The sequence below is a fragment of the Alosa pseudoharengus genome, unplaced genomic scaffold, assembly GCF_046254945.1.
Source record: "Alosa pseudoharengus isolate Yale_2024_CS ecotype anadromous, Long Island Sound unplaced genomic scaffold, YU_APseudo_1.1 YU_APseudo_1.1_scf_1, whole genome shotgun sequence".
NCBI lineage: Eukaryota > Metazoa > Chordata > Actinopteri > Clupeiformes > Clupeidae > Alosa > Alosa pseudoharengus.
Window position 1 is genome coordinate 59,258,254 of NW_027468564.1, and position 19,973 is coordinate 59,278,226.

A 19,973-nucleotide genomic window follows, 5' to 3' on the forward strand; every position below is an offset into this window, starting at 1 on the left:
AGAACACCTGAAAACGTTTGGAAATTCTGGGACAATTAGACATTTGTACAGAAGAACAGTAATGGATGAAATATAAATATGATAGACTTAATGATGAAGGAAAAATAGTAAACAAAGAAGTTCCCCTATATGTCTTCGAGTGTGTCGGCATTCTGATTCTTGGCAACTAATGAGTGTGAATGTTGATTGCCTGATGTCATTCAGGTGCTGTTCAATGGTGTCAATCTTCAATAACCAATAGCATGTGCATCTTGAGCTTCAAGCTCTAGCAGGATTCGAACTCTCAACCTAACAAACACCAGCAGTGTGTAATGAGTGTGAATGTTAATTGCCTGATGTCATTCAGGTGCTGTTCAATGGTGTGACTCAGAAGGCTCAATGGTATGGAGTGATGACACGGAGATGGCAGGTTTCGGTGCAACACAAGTTAACTTTATTTGAGTTTCAATTCATCTGTTCTTTTGTTCTTTACTTGTATGTGTGCTGCATCAAAGAGGAAACAAACAGAAAATGGAGTAATCAGTGAAATGGGGTAAATCAGTACAGATCCCAACTCACAAACAAACCAATTGACATTTGAACAATAAACTGAAATCATATGGCTATATAAGGTACAACTAAACAATACTTGACATCCCAAGTCAACCAACATCACCTAATCATCTCTCACATGGGACTCCAACACACCAAACCAACAAACAAAGACCTTAACTTTACACATGATGGCAGAGCTACTCTACAAACTGATAAACATCACAAAAGTCATAGTGAGGGTGATTAAAGTGATGACTTACGTTAACTCAAAGACGCACACAGAGCAGGACACACTGGAGTGGTGGGTTGAGATGAACAAAAGAGCGAACTGAGGGCGAGCAAACAATTTATCCTGGTCTGAGCCCCTGCTCCGGAGCTACAGGGTTTCCCAGCGGGTAAACTTTGGAAAGATTTGCAAAGATTTGGAAAAGATTTTTGAAAGACTACAGTCTCAGACCCTCTCACATCTAAAGACAAGTAGTAGAGTTTTAAGTCACAGACTATGATTTTGCAATGACTAGGGATCTTGCAGGGTCACTATTTACAAGACTGCAACATGATTCCTTTAAATTATTACCCATTGTGCAATAGATAAACAGGAACTGAAAATTATAGCCTACTAAACTCAAAGTCGTATTTTCGTGTTTCTGCAGCATTGTTTCATGCGTGACATCCTTAACCGATATAGAGTTGTTCTGTCAAGTGGAAGAGCCGACTAAATATGTATAAGAAATAACAAATATTATAAGAATAACAAATAATTATAGGCTACAGCTTATAATTATACAGTAATACTTGCCTTGCACTACAAGTCCATATTGACAAGTAGCTGTAATGTTACAGTGTGTTAACCTCCACAACCCAACAGCATTCTATTGTAGTATGCTAACATCCACAACCCACTAATGCTTCAAGTGGGATTTGAACTCTCAACCTAAGGATCACCAGTACAAGGCATTATCCCACTGAGCCACTGTCAATCCTACATGTTGGCCAGTCACATTCACATGGTGAAAGTGTGTATTGGTAAACACACAACAAGAAAAACTCCAAACATGGAGGGGCAATTAGACATTTGTAGAGATGAACACTAATAGATGAAATATAAATATGATAGACTTAATGATGAAGGAAAAATAGTAAACAAAGAAGTTCCCCTAAATGTCAGAGTGTCTCGGCATTCTGATTCTTGGCAACTAATGACTGTGTATGTTGATTGCCTGATGTCATTCAGGTGCTGTTCAATGGTGTGAATCTTCAATAACCAATAGTATTTGAGCTAGAGCCTAAAGCACTACCGGGGATTCGAACCCTCAACCCTCAACCTAACAAACACCAGCACTAGGCATTATCCCACTGAGCCACTGACAATCCTACATATTGGGTAGTCACATTCACATGGTGAAAATGTGTGTTGGTAAACACACAAGAAAAACTCCAAGTATACATTTGACAATAAAATGAAGGGCTTTCCTGAAAAAGTACACCTGAAAACTTTTGGATATTCTGGGGCAATTAGACATTTATAGAGAAGAACAGTAATGGATGAAATATAAATATGATAGACTTAGTGATGAAGGAAAAATAGTAAACAAAGAAGTTCCCCTATATGCCATAGAGTGTGTCGGCATTCTGATTCTTGGCAACTAATGAGTGTGAATGTCAATTGCCTGATGTCATTCAGGTGCTGTTCAATGGTGTGAATCTTCAATAACCAATAGCATGTGCATCTTGAGCATAAAGCTCTTGCAGGATTCGAACTCTCAATCTAACAAACACCAGCACTAGGCATTATCCCACTCTGCCACTGACAATCATACACATTCAGCAGTCACATTCAAATGGTGAAATTGTGTGTTGGTAAACACACAAGAAAAACTCCAAGTATACATTTGACAATAAAATGAAGGGCTTTCCTGAAAGAGTACACCTGAAAACTTTTGGATATTCTGGGGCAATTAGACATTTATAGAGAAGAACAGTAATGGATGAAATATAAATATGATAGACTTAATGATGAAGGAAAAATAGTAAACAAAGAAGTTCCCCTATATGTTATAGAGTGTGTCGGCATTCTGACTCTTGGCAACTAATGAGTGTGAATGTTAATTGTCTGATGTCATTCAGGTGCTGTTCAATAGTGTGAATCTTCAATAACCAATAGCATGTGCATCTTGAGCCTAAAGCTCTAGCAGGATTCGAACTCTCAACCTAACAAACACCAGCACTAGGCATTATCCCACTCAGCCACTGAAAATCATACACATTGAGCAGTCACATTCAAATGGTGAAAATGTGTGTTGGCAAACACACAACATCAAGAAAATTCCTAGCATACATTTGACAATAGAATTAAGGGCTTTATAAAAAAGAGTACAGATCTGAAAATGTGCACTGTTAATGGTATCCACCTAATGATGGTTGTATGGTTGTTATCCAAGAAAAAAAAAATTACTCATATAGGAATATAGGTGATATAGGAGAAATGGGCTGAGTGGTCGAACTTTATTGGCCTATATCTCTGAAATGGAACAACGTATCCAAATTATTTTGATAACTTTTGTGAGGCTTTGTCTAAACATTGTCTGTGAGAATTTTGGTGAAGATTTGATAATTTTTGAAGCCTGTGAAACTTTTTATGATGTTTGGCTTTTCTCTGAAATTGTGGCAAAAGTAAACATTTTTAGAGCATAAGACCAGGGTGAAAAAGATGCATCTGAATGTAGAGATTAATATGATGAAAGAATTTTGAGTCTAGGTCAATCTGGTAAGGAGAAATAAGCGTTTTTGACAAGAGCGCCACCTTTGGGTGCAGTACCCCAAATTTGGGTTATGGGTAGTGGGGGGTACTTGTAACAATACTTGAAAATGTCAAGTTTCTAGGACTTACGGTTTATAGGAATATAGGTGATCTAGGAAAAAAGCCCTAAGTGGTCTAACTTTATTGGCCTATATCTCTGAAATGGAACAAAATATCAAAATTCTGAGCGATAACTTTTGTGAGGCTTGGTCTAAACATTGTCTGTGAGAATTTTGGTGAAGATTCGATTATTTTTGAAGAGTGTGAAACTTTTTATAATGTTTGGCTTTTCCATGAAATTGTGGAAAAAGTAAACATTTGTAGACCATAAGACCAGGGCCAAAAAGATGCATCTGAGTTTAGAGATTAATATTCTGAAAGAATTTTGAGTCTAGGTGAATCTGGTAAGGAGAAATAAGCATAATTAACTTTTTTTTTCAATAGCGCCACCTTTGGGTGCAGTACCCCAAATTTTGGGTTATGGGGTAGAGGGGGGTACTGGTAACCATACCTGAAAATTTCAAGAGTTTTGGAGTTATGGTTTAGGCTGCAGTATGACTTTTACAGAATTTTGGCCAAAAAATGAACGGTACAGAAACAATAGGGTTCCTGCAGCTACGCTGCTCGGACCCCTAATAAGAAAAGGTAGAATCACTATGGGTTGCCGCGCAGCTTCGCTGCTTGGCCCCCAATAAGAAAAGGTAGAATCACTAAGGGTTGCCGCGCAGCTTCGCTGCTTGGCCCCCAAATATAACCGCAAGCGGTGATTTACGGGGTCCGAGCAAAACGAACATGATGGCATAGCTTTTTAGTTTTACATATGCTTTGATTGTTTGGGCACAATTGTTCAAAAGAAACGTGATCGGATTTCGGTTATCGGATTTCAGTTACCGGATTTCAGCTATCGGATTGGATCAAATCTTGAAAATGGGTTGTTCAAAGGGAAACAAGGATCCTGAAATTGGATTAGATCACATAATCTATTCTTGGTTTTGATCTGGATAAAACCTTCACTTTGTGTCGTTCAACACTTTTGAGTTGGATTGGAATAAATTTGATGCATAAAATTAGGATTACCCTGTGCTGTAACATTATAGTGTGCTAACCTCCACAACCCAACAGTATTCTAACAATACTTGATTCTACAGGACTATTTATTTGTTGTGGATAAGATGAAGGGTTTGATAATGGAAGGCAGTGTTTCCCACAGAATTGAATTGTATTTGTGGTGGTGGGTTCTGTGTCGGAGTCAATAAGATAAACAGCGTATAATTATACAGTTATACTTGCCTTGCACTACAAGTCCATATTGACAAGTAGCTGTAATGCTGTAATGTTATAGTGTGCTAACCTCCACAACCCAACAGCATTCTATTCTAGTATGCTAACCTCCACAACCCAACAGTATTTTAACACTAATGCTTCAGGTGGGATTTGAACACTCAACATAAGGATGACCAGTACAAGGCATTATCCCACTAAGCCACTGTCAATCCTACATCTTTGCCAGTCACATTCACATGCTGAAAATGTGTATTGGTAAACACACAAGAAAAACTCCAAGTATACATTTGACAATAAAATGAAGGGCTTTCCTGAAAGAGAACACCTGAAAACGTTTGGAAATTCTGGGACAATTAGACATTTGTAGAGAAGAACAGTAATGGATGAAATATAAAAATGATAGACTTAATGATGAAGGAAAAATAGTAAACAAAGAAGTTCCCCTATATGTCTTCGAGTGTGTCGGCATTCTGATTCTTGGCAACTAATGAGTGTTAATGTTGATTGCCTGATGTCATTCAGGTGCTGTTCAATGGTGTGACTCTTCAATAACCAATAGCATGTGCATCTTGAGCCTAAAGCTCTAGCAGGATTCGAACTCTCAACCTAACAAACACCAGCACTAGGCATTATCCCTCTGAGCCACTAACAATCCGACATATTAGGCAGTCACATTCACATGGTGAAAATGTGTGTTGGTAAACACACAAGAAAAACTCCAAGTATACATTTGACAATAAAATGAAGGGCTTTCCTGAAAGAGTACACCTGAAAACTTTTGGATATTCTGGGGCAATTAGACATTTATAGAGAAGAACAGTAATGGATGAAATATAAATATGATAGACTTAATGATGAAGGAAAAATAGTAAACAAAGAAGTTCCCCTATATGTCATAGAGTGTGTCGGCATTCTGATTCTTGGCAACTAATGAGTGTGAATGTTAATTGCCTGATGTCATTCAGGTGCTGTTCAATGGTGTGACTCAGAAGGCTCAATGGTATGGAGTGATGACACGGAGATGGCAGGTTTCGGTGCAACACAAGTTAACTTTATTTGAGTTTCAATTCATCTGTTCTTTTGTTCTTTACTTGTATGTGTGCTGCATCAAAGAGGAAACAAACAGAAAATGGAGTAATCAGTGAAATGGGGTAAATCAGTACAGATCCCAACTCACAAACAAACCAATTGATATTTGAACAATAAACTGAAATCATATGGCTATATAAAGGTACAACTAAACAATACTTGACATCCCAAGTCAACCAACATCACCTAATCATCTCTCACATGGGACTCCAACACACCAAACCAACAAACAAAGACCTTAACTTTACACATGATGGCAGAGCTACTCTACAAACTGATAAACATCACAAAAGTCATAGTGAGGGTGATTAAAGTGATGACTTACGTTAACTCAAAGACGCACACAGAGCAGGACACACTGGAGTGCTAGGTTGAGATGAACAAAAGAGCGAACTGAGGGCGAGCAAACAATTTATCCTGGTCTGAGCCCCTGCTCCGGAGCTACAGGGTTTCCCAGCGGGTAAACTTTGGAAAGATTTGCAAAGATTTGGAAAAGATTTTTGAAAGACTACAGTCTCAGACCCTCTCACATCTAAAGACAAGTAGTAGAGTTTTAAGTCACAGACTATGATTTTGCAATGACTAGGGATCTTGCAGGGTCACTATTTACAAGACTGCAACATGATTCCTTTAAAATATTACCCATTGTGCAATAGATAAACAGGAACTGAAAATTATAGCCTACTAAACTCAAAGTCGTATTTTCGTGTTTCTGCAGCATTGTTTCATGCGTGACATCCTTAACCGATATAGAGTTGTTCTGTCAAGTGGAAGAGCCGACTAAATATGTATAAGAAATGACAAATATTATAAGAATAACAAATAATTATAGGCTACAGCTTATAATTACACAGTAACACTTGCCTTGCACTACAAGCCCATATTGACAAGTAGCTGTAATGTTATAGTGTGTTATCCTCCACAACCCAACAGCATTCTATTGTAGTATGTTAACATCCACAACCCACTAATGCTTCAAGTGGGATTTGAACTCTCAACCTAAGGATCACCAGTACAAGGTATTATCCCACTGACCCACTGTCAATCCTACATGTTGGCCAGCCACATTCACATGGTGAAAATGTGTATTGGTAAACACACAAGAAAAACTCCAAGCATGGAGGGGCGATTAGACATTTGTAGAGATGAACACTAATAGATTAAATATAAATATGATAGACTTAATGATGAAGGAAAAATAGTAAACAAAGAAGTTCCCCTGAATGTCATAGAGTGTCTCGGCATTCTGATTCTTGGCAACTGATGAGTGTGAATGTTGATTGCCTGATGTCATTCAGGTGCTGTTCAATGGTGTGAATCTTCAATAACCAATAGTATTCGAGCTAGAGCCTAAAGCACTACCGGGGATTCGAACCCTCAACCTAACAAACACCAGCACTAGGCATTATCCCACTGAGCCACTGACAATCCTACATATTGGGTAGTCACATTCACATGGTGAAAATGTGTGTTGGTAAACACACAAGAAAAACTCCAAGTATATATTTGACAATAAAATGAAGGGCTTTCCTGAAAAAATACACCTGAAAACTTTTGGATATTCTGGGGCAAATAGACATTTATAGAGAAGAACAGTAATGGATGAAATATAAATATGATAGACTTAATGATGAAGGAAAAATAGTAAACAAAGAAGTTCCCCTATATGTCATAGAGTGTGTCGGCATTCTGATTCTTGGCAACTAATGAGTGTGAATGTTAATTGTCTGATGTCATTCAGGTGCTGTTCAATAGTGTGAATCTTCAATAACCAATAGCATGTGCATCTTGAGCCTAAAGCTCTAGCAGGATTCGAACTCTCAACCTAACAAACACCAGCACTAGGCATTATCCCACTCTGCCACTGACAATCATACACATTCAGCAGTCACATTCAAATGGTGAAAATGTGTGTTGGTAAACACACAAGAAAAACTCCAAGTACACATTTGACAATAAAATGAAGGGCTTTCCTGAAAGAGTACACCTGAAAACTTTTGGATATTCTGGGGCAAATAGACATTTATAGAGAAGAACAGTAATGGATGAAATATAAATATGATAGACTTAATGATGAAGGAAAAATAGTAAACAAAGAAGTTCCCCTATATGTCATAGAGTGTGTCGGCATTCTGATTCTTGGCAACTAATGAGTGTGAATGTTAATTGTCTGATGTCATTCAGGTGCTGTTCTATAGTGTGAATCTTCAATAACCAATAGCATGTGCATCTTGAGCCTAAAGCTCTAGCAGGATTCGAACTCTCAACCTAACAAACAGCAGCACTAGGCATTATCCCACTCTGCCACTGACAATCATACACATTCAGCAGTCACATTCAAATGGTGAAAATATGTGTTAGTAAACACACAAGAAAAACTCCAAGTATACATTTGACAATAAAATGAAGGGCTTTCCTGAAAGAGTACACCTGAAAACTTTTGGATATTCTGGGGCAATTAGACATTTATAGAGAAGAACAGTAATGGATGAAATATAAATATGATAGACTTAATGATGAAGGAAAAATAGTAAACAAAGAAGTTCCCCTATATGTCATAGAGTGTGTCGGCATTCTGATTCTTGGCAACTAATGAGTGTGAATGTTAATTGTCTGATGTCATTCAGGTGCTGTTCAATAGTGTGAATCTTCAATAACCAATAGCATGTGCATCTTGAGCCTAAAGCTCTAGCAGGATTCGAACTCTCAACCTAACAAACAGCAGCACTAGGCATTATCCCACTCTGCCACTGACAATCATACACATTCAGCAGTCACATTCAAATGGTGAAAATATGTGTTAGTAAACACACAAGAAAAACTCCAAGTATACATTTGACAATAAAATGAAGGGCTTTCCTGAAAGAGTACACCTGAAAACTTTTGGATATTCTGGGGCAATTAGACATTTATAGAGAAGAACAGTAATGGATGAAATATAAATATGATAGACATAATGATGAAGGAAAAATAGTAAACAAAGAAGTTCCCCTATATGTCATAGAGTGTGTCGGCATTCTGATTCTTGGCAACTAATGAGTGTGAATGTTAATTGTCTGATGTCATTCAGGTGCTGTTCAATAGTGTGAATCTTCAATAACCAATAGCATGTGCATCTTGAGCCTAAAGCTCTAGCAGGATTCGAACTCTCAACCTAACAAACACCAGCACTAGGCATTATCCCACTCAGCCACTGACAATCATACACATTGAGCAGTCACATTCAAATGGTGAAAATGTGTGTTGGCAAACACACAACATCAAGAAAATTCCTAGCATACATTTGACAATAGAATTAAGGGCTTTATAAAAAAGAGTACATATCTGAAAATGTGCACTGTTAATGGTATCCACCTAATGATGGTTGTATGGTTGTTATCCAAGAAAAAAAAATTACTCATATAGGAATATAGGTGATATAGGAGAAATGGGCTGAGTGGTCGAACTTTATTGGCCTATATCTCTGAAATGGAACAACGTATCCAAATTCTTTTGATAACTTTTGTGAGGCTTTGTCTATACATTGTCTGTGAGAATTTTGGTGAAGATTTGATAATTTTTGAAGCCTGTGAAACTTTTTATGATGTTTGGCTTTTCTCTGAAATTGTGGCAAAAGTAAACATTTTTAGAGCATAAGACCAGGGTGAAAAAGATGCATCTGAATGTAGAGATTAATATGATTAAAGAATTTTGAGTCTAGGTGAATCTGGTAAGGAGAAATAAGCGTTTTTGACAAGAGCGCCACCTTTGGGTGCAGTACCCCAAATTTGGGTTATGGGTAGTGGGGGGTACTGGTAACAATACTTGAAAATGTCAAGTTTCTAGGACTTACGGTTTATAGGAATATAGGTGATCTAGGAAAAAAGGCCTAAGTGGTCTAACTTTATTGGCCTATATCTCTGAAATGGAACAAAATATCAAAATTCTGAGCGATAACTTTTGTGAGGCTTGGTCTAAACATTGTCTGTGAGAATTTTGGTGAAGATTCGATTATTTTTGAAGAGTGTGAAACTTTTTATAATGTTTGGCTTTTCCATGAAATTGTGGAAAAAGTAAACATTTGTAGACCATAAGACCAGGGCCAAAAAGATGCATCTGAGTTTAGAGATTAATATTCTGAAAGAATTTTGAGTCTAGGTGAATCTGGTAAGGAGAAATAAGCATAATTAACTTTTTTTTTCAATAGCGCCACCTTTGGGTGCAGTACCCCAAATTTTGGGTTATGGGTAGAGGGGGGTACTGGTAACCATACCTGAAAATTTCAAGAGTTTTGGAGTTACGGTTTAGGCTGCAGTATGATTTTTACAGAATTTTGGCCAAAAAATGAACGGTACAGAAACAATAGGGTTCCTGCAGCTACGCTGCTCGGACCCCTAATAATAATAATAAGAATACGTAGAATCACTATGGGTTGCCGCGCAGCTTCGCTGCTTGGCCCCCAATAATAATAAGAATACGTAGAATCACTATGGGTTGCCGCGCAGCTTCGCTGCTTGGCCCCCAATAATGATGGGTGCATATGTCTTGGTCTGGTACGGGAGATATCCCCAGAGTTACTTTATACTGGATGAGTCACTTTCTATTTAATTTGCGTTAATATTCTTTACTTGTGTTTAGTGCCCAACATACTTCCATATGACCAGGAAAGCAGCCAGTGTGGGCTTCTTTTTTTATCAAGTTAACAATCTCTCTGTTATGTTGCTAGTTTGTTACACTGTAATAGCAACAGATACCAATCAATATTGTCTTTGTCAAACATTCAGGAGCATGGTAATTCTAAATATATTATATATTCATAATATAATTTTAAATGTATAGAGTGGGCCTTTTCAAATGATTAATTACCTACAGAAGTGTAGTACTCAGCAAAATATACATTTTATACAGTCACCCAAGAGCTCTCAGAAATTACTCTGTTGTAGTTTGTGTTTCAACGGGGCTACACCAGGTGCGCAACTGAAGCGTTCCGTTCACAAAGTGTATTTAGCAACAATTAGCTTCCTCTAGAAACACACCACTACACGAGATGAGAGAGTGCTGCGCACATTTGAAAAAACTAGACCAGTTCTCTAAAACTATTTTACACTCCACAAACCGAATACTTCAGTTGTGTCCCTGTGTAACCCGGTTAAGTTCATAGGCCCAGATTGTTCACATTATGAAGTCCAACCTACTAACCCCCATCCCTTCTCTGAGGGCCTACCTCATCTGACTCATAGCCATTAAAGGTGCAGTGATTTTCTGCTGCAAAAGAATTGAAATGCTTCTAGATCGGCAAAGAGATATATCTGAAGGATAATAGTCAACAGCCTTTCATGTGTCTTCTGATCATGTTTGTTTGAGAATGTATCTGTGTGTGAGATATTGTATACATGTTTATAGATCATAATTGTAAATCTAATAGATTTTTCAGTTTTGACAAAACATTTTTACATTGGAGAAAGTGATTAGTGAAATCACTACATTACATACAGAAGCACAAACTCAGAGGACATTGTAAAAGTACAAACATAGAAAAACATAGATTTTGGGTGAATAGATTGGCCTCATTGTCATGATACCTGAAGCCCCATTGTCATGATGCCCAATCCAGCTATTTGAGTCAGTGCCAAACCAATATCCAATATCAGTTTATTTGGGGTAGCGGTGCATCCCTACTGTGTATCACATCTTCATGCCTCAGGTATGAGACCAATTAGGCTGGTGGCACTTCATATTTCCTGGTATTTGTAACAATTTTGCTGTTACCCCAACAGAAATAAAGCATTCACTATGAGACCTAAAGTACCCCCACCACCACCTCCTCAGGTAAGCATGAAACAGAGCATAATGCAAATGAATGTTTATTCAGCTTCCTATGATCATTTGCACTCTTGTCATGCTAGAGTTTGAGTTCAAATAGATCCTGTTGTGTGGAGCATGTGCTAAGCATAGGATGAAAGTGGATGGGATCTACGCTTTGGTTTAACAAGCAAAGGCTGACATTTTGTTATGATTGTATTGTATTGAAAATACTGTGTATAAAAACCGTCGTAAAGATTTTCGCTGTTATCAATGCATGTTTGGATAACCTGGGGATGTCCATGTCCTAACAATAGGAATAACAATTGTAACAATGATAAAAACAAGGGTGTATCATACTGGTATGCTAAATGCCAAGTGTCATATTACAAAAGATGGCAGACATACATGGTGCTGAGAGTGAAAACAAAACATAATCTAGACTTGCCATTGAGGGAAAAATGTATGCCCTGAGCTCAAAAGGTTTGAGAACCACTGCTCTAGGTACACTGTAGTCAATCATAATGCTGCTAAGATCTGTTAACGTATTTTAATGATGTCCTCCACATTCCACATTCAAAGAACTTCACATCCCACTGCACTCACTGAGTGCTCATCAACTCACCCGCTAAGTATAAAGTTAGAAATATACTATGGCATAAGTGTTCATAATGAAAATCCCCAAAGGGACAATATGTGTAAGCATCTAAGTAAACAGAACATTTTCAGGGGGTGCTAAGTACTTGTGTTTGATGTTTTATGCCAGTGATTTTACATAGTTGGTTTAATTTAGGCATTATTACTACAATAAACTAAGATGTCTTTCTCTCAAGCTGTTATCTCTTTTCACAGACTGCAGCTAACTCTTTGCCTCTCGTCTCTCAGCCCAAGAGCATCTCCACCCCTCAAGTGGATCTCACCAGTGACCATGATGGCAACCATGACACTATCATGTGTTGTCCAGCCACGGACAGCCCCGATCTACCATCCGCCTGTAGCCCTCCTCAGCCATTATCCCTGCAAACGCCCCCACAAAAACTCAGAAGCTTAGGTAAAGAGAGTTAGCAGGATCAGATTGTGAATTGCCATTGCAACAGACAAATAAATGCATTTGATCATAATTGAAAGTGTATCAGGACGAAAATGTTAACTGTAAGGCCAGCCACACCGTCCCATATCTTTGTCCTTGCAGTCAGGGGCACAAGAGGCACGGGGGACGTGGGGGATATGTCCCCCGCAGTGCTGAAGAGACAGCCATCGTCCCCCTCACTTTTGATAAGGAAAAAAAGCCTTATAGGGACGCTAAATAAATGATAACATATAGGATTTGTGCTAACTATGTAAAACTCCCCATTAACAGCATCACATCACTAACCACTAGAGTTGGATGTCTCGAGACCGGTCTTGGTCTCGAGACCACTTTTACGTGGTCTCGGTCTTGTCACAGTCTCGACCGTCTTTGGTCTTGGTCTTGTCTTGGTCTCGGATCCCTCGGTCTTGTCTTGGTCTCATTGTCTTGGTCTTGCGGTCTCGGGTCGACATAGTGGTCGGGAGATTTGCAACAAATATGTCCATGATACAAAACATAACATTCGATAATGCAACATTAAATTATTTCGCCTTTCACGTCCTTCAAATGCAACCTTTCAAATGCAACCAATCAATGACATACATGTATTTTGTTGTGATTAAGAAACTGGCGCTCATCCAATCAAAAGACGCAAGTGTAGCCAGCGCGAAACGTTAGGTTTACGTCGTAGCTGTCAGTCTCAGTCAGACCTAGTAATAATAATGTCCGCGAATTCCGCCATCATTAAATTTGCATTCACGGAACATAAAGAAATTTGCAGTCCAGGGGCAAGAAAGAAGCATTCTGCAAAATGCAAGGTTTGCAAAGTCTCTCTCATCATTGTCATGCAATTGCTATAGCCTACATAGTTTATCTCACCCAGTCTACAAAAACATTTACAGTGAGTGAGCTCACAGTCACACACATTCATGACATGCTCTGTCTCTGCATTGTTCTGTCTGTAGTTGAAATAATACCTTCTTAAATTTAATTTTAACTGGGACTGAACCTCTTACCCCAGCAGGGTTCTCAAGTCTCACGCAATGGGCGTGAGACACACGCAATTCAACAAGTTCACACGCTCACACACCACACCTTGCATTTCTCACGCAGAAATATTACTAGGGATGTGGCATCTGCATAATTATTAGAGGAGGCGCAGGGATACGAGAGGATTTCTCGCAGGGTTCAGAACTAGCGCACCACTCACCAGCAATATCAAAAAAATAAATAGCCACCGACATCCAATCAAAAAATAGTAGGCTATTCGTTGTATCCGGGTAAAATTCCAAAATAGCACATCCCCTCCCTACAACCACGTTATGCTTGTGTGGGGTTACACGTTTCAGATTTCAAAACTGCACCAACATTCTTTTTATTCAGAAATTCAACTGTCTGTCATTTGGTAAACCAGCCTACTTATGGTACTTTACAGGGTGTGTAAATCAAGCCTTTTCACGAACATTTGGCCTAGCCTACTTTATGGCAAAATTATTTCTTATCTATAAACTAAACTAAACTGTCGGTCATTAAGAAAACCTAATGATTGTGTCGTTATAGCTTTGTGTAAGCCAGACATCAGCAACGTTCATTTTACACGACCAATCACTCTCGTGGCTGCCTGCACTTTCCCTGTCGTCACGGCTGCAACTTTCGCACTCGTTTGTGCTTTTTAGCGCCGTGTTCATCAGGTCCCGGGACACCCATCTGATCCTCCATGGACCATGTCAACAATGAATGAAAATTAGCTTATTATTAACGAGTGTTATCAATTTGAGCGAGTATGCTACACATAGGCCTACATTTTTTTCTAAACATACAGGACTGCTGCAGACAATGACCTGCCAACCACCATACCATACACCGTATAATGAACTTGCTGTCCTCGGTTTCGGCATGCACATGCTTAGTCTAATGATTCAGTGACAATATAGGCTACTCAAGTGAATAAAGCAATTAGCCTAATAAATAAAATATTTGTCTCACTCAGTACATAGGCCTACATCTCGTAAATTGGTGAGCTATAGAATATCCCAGCGTCACGATTATTATATTTCAAGATTCCAATCTATCCCACCTAAATATGAAAAGTTATTTCTACTGACATGCTTCCTGGTGACATAAAAAAACAAATGGTTTCCCTTGATAAGGCTGACATAAGAGACATAGGCTATGCATTATACTTTCCCAGACAAAAACAAGATATAGGATGTATAGATTACAATGACAAATTCAAGGTCTCAAAGGGTTAATGCTTCTTTCCAATTTTTTTTATAATTAGTGAGTGAGTGCACCCCCCCCCCCAATCTCACTCCAAGCTGAGCTCAAAACTTGAGAACCCTGCCCCAGTATGCTGCTCTTATTCAATTGATGCAAGTTATGGTGTAACACCAGAGACTTTCTAATGTGGAGACACAGCACTCAAAAAATCCTCCATAGAAATGCATGGGGCTAGTTTGCAACGCCAATATGGCCGTTGTCTACACATATCCCACCCCTTCCTCGCCAAAATGTCGACATGTGTATACATTGAGCGAATCATGTGGTGTGAGTTGACTACTTTGAGCCAATTATGTGCTGTGTTGTGCAGACATTGTGCCAATCATGTGTTGTGAACTCGACACTGGAGCACGGTTGGTGTGGTGAAGCCTTGCGCACGCGCATTTCTGCTGAATAGGATGCCCGATGAGTACCCAAAAAGCGGTGCAATATGGCCGCCGAGTGGAGGGACATGCCTAAAAGGACTTTGGTAACACTAGCTCGCTTTTTTTTTTTTTGGTCTCGGTCTTGGTCTCGGTCTCGTCTCGACTTTGTCTTGGTCTTGACTCAGTCTGTCTTGGCCTTGGTCTCGTCTTGGTCTCGGTCTTGATGCCCTCTGGTCTTGGTAGTGTCTTGGTCTCGGTTTAGGCGGTCTTGACTACAAGTCTACTAACCACAGCCATCTACAGTACTGTAAGACTGCACAATCTCATATTCACTCTGTTGGATATCTGAAGCCAGTTTGTCTACTAACAATCATAAAATAATCCAGGCTACTTGCTTAGCATAAATCATTCGTCATCTTTATTTGAGGCAGGCTGGTAGGCTATTCGAGGCAGGCTTTTTAAAATATTTCTAACCTGCATTTAGACATGCGTTTAGTTTGGAGCAGCATACCGGTAGGCTATCAAAAGCATTTTCGGTTTGGTTTGGGATTTAATTTACTTTTGGACTGTTTGATTATATTGCTAAATGTTGGGACTGATGGGCACTGAAATCTGGGAGATATTTGATGGTTCACTGTTAAGTTTCATGCAGTTGAAAAAGTGTCGGGATTTCCACTGCTTTTTATTGCAAGACAAGGCAGCCTTTCATTGAATAGGGGTTGTTCTGTAATAGAAACCTTTTTGCGTAGCCAAGTAGCCTAAATTGAGTTATTGTTTAATTATGCATGATTTAGTACTTTTTTTAAAATAAAATTCGTAGGCTGGAATGCCTTGAGTCGCAACAATTGTGTTTAAATGTAGTAGGCTTTAGCCTCTGGCAATTAGCTTGAAAGGGGCAGCAAGAGAATGAGCTTGAGAACGTGTGTTGGAGACCCATGGTAGGAAAACAACTTTTCTTTGCCAACCGTAGGCTTTTAATCCAACCAACATAATACAATACAATACAACTTATAATAAAATATTAAGAAGAGGTGTTATTTTATTGACTTAAATCGAAACAATGTTTTCTAGTGGACTGATGCCAATTGTTGGTATGGTAGGCAATTGTTACCCCGTCTTGTATATGGGAACCTGCCTTTATTTGTCCTGCTATAAGTAAAATCAATCCCGGGCATAATTTGAGGATTTATGGTAGCCTAGTGCTCAACTCCTCCTGCTCAACATGACATTAGCTGTTATGTTTATTGATAACAAACTCAACTAGCCTACTTATCAACTCGTTTTCACTAGCCTAACTGTAAAATACAAGTCTATCAACGTTTTTGTTCTAAGACATTTATTATGACCGCCGCGCAGCGAAGCGGCGGTCATATAGGTTTAGTCAGATTTTTTTTTTTTTCTTTTCTTTTTTTTTCTTTTTCGCATGTCCAAATTTCCGTCAAGGATTCCCGGGACACTGTAAGACCGGGGTACAGGAAACTTGGTGGGCATGTAACCCCACATGGATAGCATGGAACCTCCTGTTTTCGTTTTGATCTGTAGCCCCCCCGCTGGACTGGACCCCCCGAAAGGAGGGTAGGGCAGACACAGTTTTCTGTGAATATCTCGAGAACCGTAGGGTTTAGGAGGACCATTTTGTTTTTGTATGTTGATCTCAAAGGGCCATGTCAACCCATTCCATAACCACTCATTTCATGTATAGCGCCACCTAGTTAAACACAAAAAAGTAAAAATGAGGTGTTGTAATCGCAGGTATCTGTGACCTAACATTGTCAAAACTGCACGAAATTGGAAGTGTAGGATCATTATGACACCCTCTGAATGCACGCCAAGTTTCGTGGAATTCCGTTCATGGGGGGCCACACAATAAATGAATTTATGTTACTATACACCAACTGGCCTGTAGGTGGCCGGAGACAGTTTTCTGTGAATATCTCGAGAACCGTAGGGCCTAGGAGGTCCACCTTTTTTTTGTATGTTGGTCTTAAGGGGGCATGTCAACCTATCCCATTACCACTTATTTCATGTATAGCGCCACCTACTTAAAAATTAAAAAGCAAAATATTAGGTGTTTTCATCACAATATCTCTGGCTGACATGGTCAAAACTGCACGAAATTGAAAGCGTAGGATCATTATGACACCCTCCGAATGCATGCCAAGTTTCGTGGACTTTCGTTCATGGTGGGCCTTACAATAAAATCATTTATGTGTACATTTAGTGACCGTACACCAACAAGGATTCCTGGGACACTGAAAGACCGGGGTACACGAAACTTGGTGGGCATGTAACCCCACATGGATAGCATGGAACCATCGCTTTTCGTTTTGATCTGTAGCCCCCCCACTGGACTGGACCCCCCGAAAGGAGGGTAGGGCAGACACAGTTTTCTGTGAATATCTTGAGAACCGTAGGGCCTAGGATGACCAATTTTTGCGTATGTTTGCCTCCAGGGGTCATGTAAACCCATTGCATATGCACACATGTGCATAAACAGATACACGCACACAAATACATTCACAGTAATCCTACGTATGACACATACTCACACAGTAGACATATATACAGTACGCATGCACACACACAGGCAAACACACAAGCACATGCACATGCACGCACGCACACACACCCACCCACCCACCCACACACACATAAACATAAACATGTACACGCACACATGCACACAATTCAAGAATTTCTCAGAATTATGAACAGGCAAGATGGGGGTGGGGTTGTATAAAATGTATATTACAGTACATGTGAAATCTATGAACTAATCATGTTTTGGTACTTGTTGTCTAGCAGATACCAAATGCCTTTCAGCGTGACTTATTTTTGTGGAAAACGTGCTGGACTGGGCGGCGGTCATATTTTGTACCGCTCTGCGGTACATCTAGTTTCAAACATAATTTCAAGACACAAATTGGATACTTCAGTTACCTTGGTGCATAAATCCCAGAGAGTAGGCTACCACACCCCAGAGTGATGGGCCTACAGTATAGCGTTCTTACGCGTTCAGTGTGGGGTGTAAACAAGCTGAGAATTTAGCGGTGTCACGTCTGCCTGTCACAGACGTGGGGAGCTCTTTGAAGCTTGGGATAATGTGATACAGTTTTTATTTTTTCAATTTTATAAATGCTTTGTTTAAATGCTGTTGGAACAAATAGTTGATTATAAAGGCAACTTTCTGTTGCAATTTTCTGTGTGTTCTGGACTGGTAACTTGTTAAGCCAACACTTGTTAAGTTCTAACGTTGCATAAATATTAACTGCAAACACACAGTGGAGAGTTGATTTGGTTTATACCAGACAATTTAAGTAGGCCTTACTAGGCTATTTGATCATGTAGTCTATGTTTGGATCATAGGCATGATGATTCATTCATGGTTTCATAAAATATCAACATCCCATGTTGCTTTTTTCTACCATTGGCCCAAGTAGTGACCAGTATTCTACCATTGGCCCAAGTAGTGTGAAATAAATCTAAAATAAATAAAAGTAGAATTGCACATAGCAAGAAGCTGGTCTGAGGGCTGATCTGGCGTTGTGCTCATCTCACAGTTTTCACCATTTTTATCAAAAAATATTTTGAAAACAATCAATGGTATTATCTTAATGTTCTGGCAAGTTTAAAATATGATGGTCGAAAGTTATGGTATAAAATTCTCGCCAAAAGTGTTCTGTACCTGTACCAAAGTTTTGTGCTTGTAAGAATATTTTGTGCTCGTAAAAATGATTTGTGTACATGTAAAAATAATTTGTATCTGTAAAAATATTTTGTGCATGTAAAAATGGTTTGTACATCTTCAAATCCGTTTTCTCACTGTGTAGAATTTTTTTTTGTGAATTTGCGAACGATATTTGCACGCACGGATTTTCCATTTGCAAGTGAAACAGATCTACGGGTACGAAACGAATGTACAAGTACAAAACTTTTTTACAAATTTTCCCAAAACAGCCAATCACAGCACTGCTTACTGAACGGCCAGTCAGCCGATCAGCTCGTTTCTTTAATTCTGAAACGCTGGACATAGAAAATACAGCTCTTGGTACATCCATGTAAACACCACAGTTCAGAAGAGGTGAAACACATTAAAAAAAGAAGAGCTATCTTAGCTAACAAGCAAACAGCTCAACTTAACTCTATTCCTTCCCTACTATGAATCTAATATCATTAACTAGAACTAATAAAATTCGGATCATTAGTATTATTATTAATGATATAATTGTTCTGTATAGTTATTGTGTTAGTGTTTTCCGACTAGTCATTCCTCCCTTTGTATTTCCCACGTTATATGTGCGGTGCTTTCACGTAACGTTAGCAGAGACGGTTGATAGTATCTTTGACGTTAGCTTAGCCCAGCCAATACTAGCCCAGTTAGCTGCCATTACCTATTGTTACCTACTAATTACCTATCCAGTGCTCGCGTTTTAAACTATACTGTTTATTAGTTCTAGTTAATGATATTAGATTCATAGTAGGGAAGGAATAGAGTTAAGTTGAGCTGTTTGCTTGTTAGCTAAGTTAGCTTGTTACCTAAGCTAGCTAGAACATAACAGTTACTGCTACATGACCAAAAAAGTTCAGGGTGGCTTTAGGCTGACTCCCTTCCCTCCCTCCCTTTGTATTTCCCATGTTATATGTGCGGTGCTTTCACGTAACGTTAGCAGAGACAGTTGATAAAAGCAGTATCTTTGACGTTAGCTTAGCCCAGCCAATACTTGTTTCACCTCTTCTGACTGTAGTGTTTACATGGATGTACCCAGAGATG

General features: G+C 39.0%; 1 protein-coding gene across 4 annotated transcripts in view; it reads left to right on the forward strand.

Annotated features, from left to right (window-relative positions):
* Positions 1-19,973, forward strand: part of LOC143135078 (mitogen-activated protein kinase kinase kinase kinase 3-like) — a 102,922-nt gene that overhangs the window by 77,456 nt on the left and 5,493 nt on the right. For 2 of the 4 annotated variants that reach the window (XM_076295807.1, XM_076295811.1), the window contains 2 exons: positions 11,464-11,515; positions 12,341-12,539. In XM_076295807.1, the coding sequence (XP_076151922.1) occupies positions 11,464-11,515; positions 12,341-12,539 (251 nt within the window). Of the gene's footprint in view, positions 1-11,463; positions 11,516-12,340; positions 12,540-12,680; positions 12,819-19,973 lie in introns of those variants that run through there. The other 2 variants (XM_076295815.1, XM_076295809.1) reach the window with 2 other exon arrangements.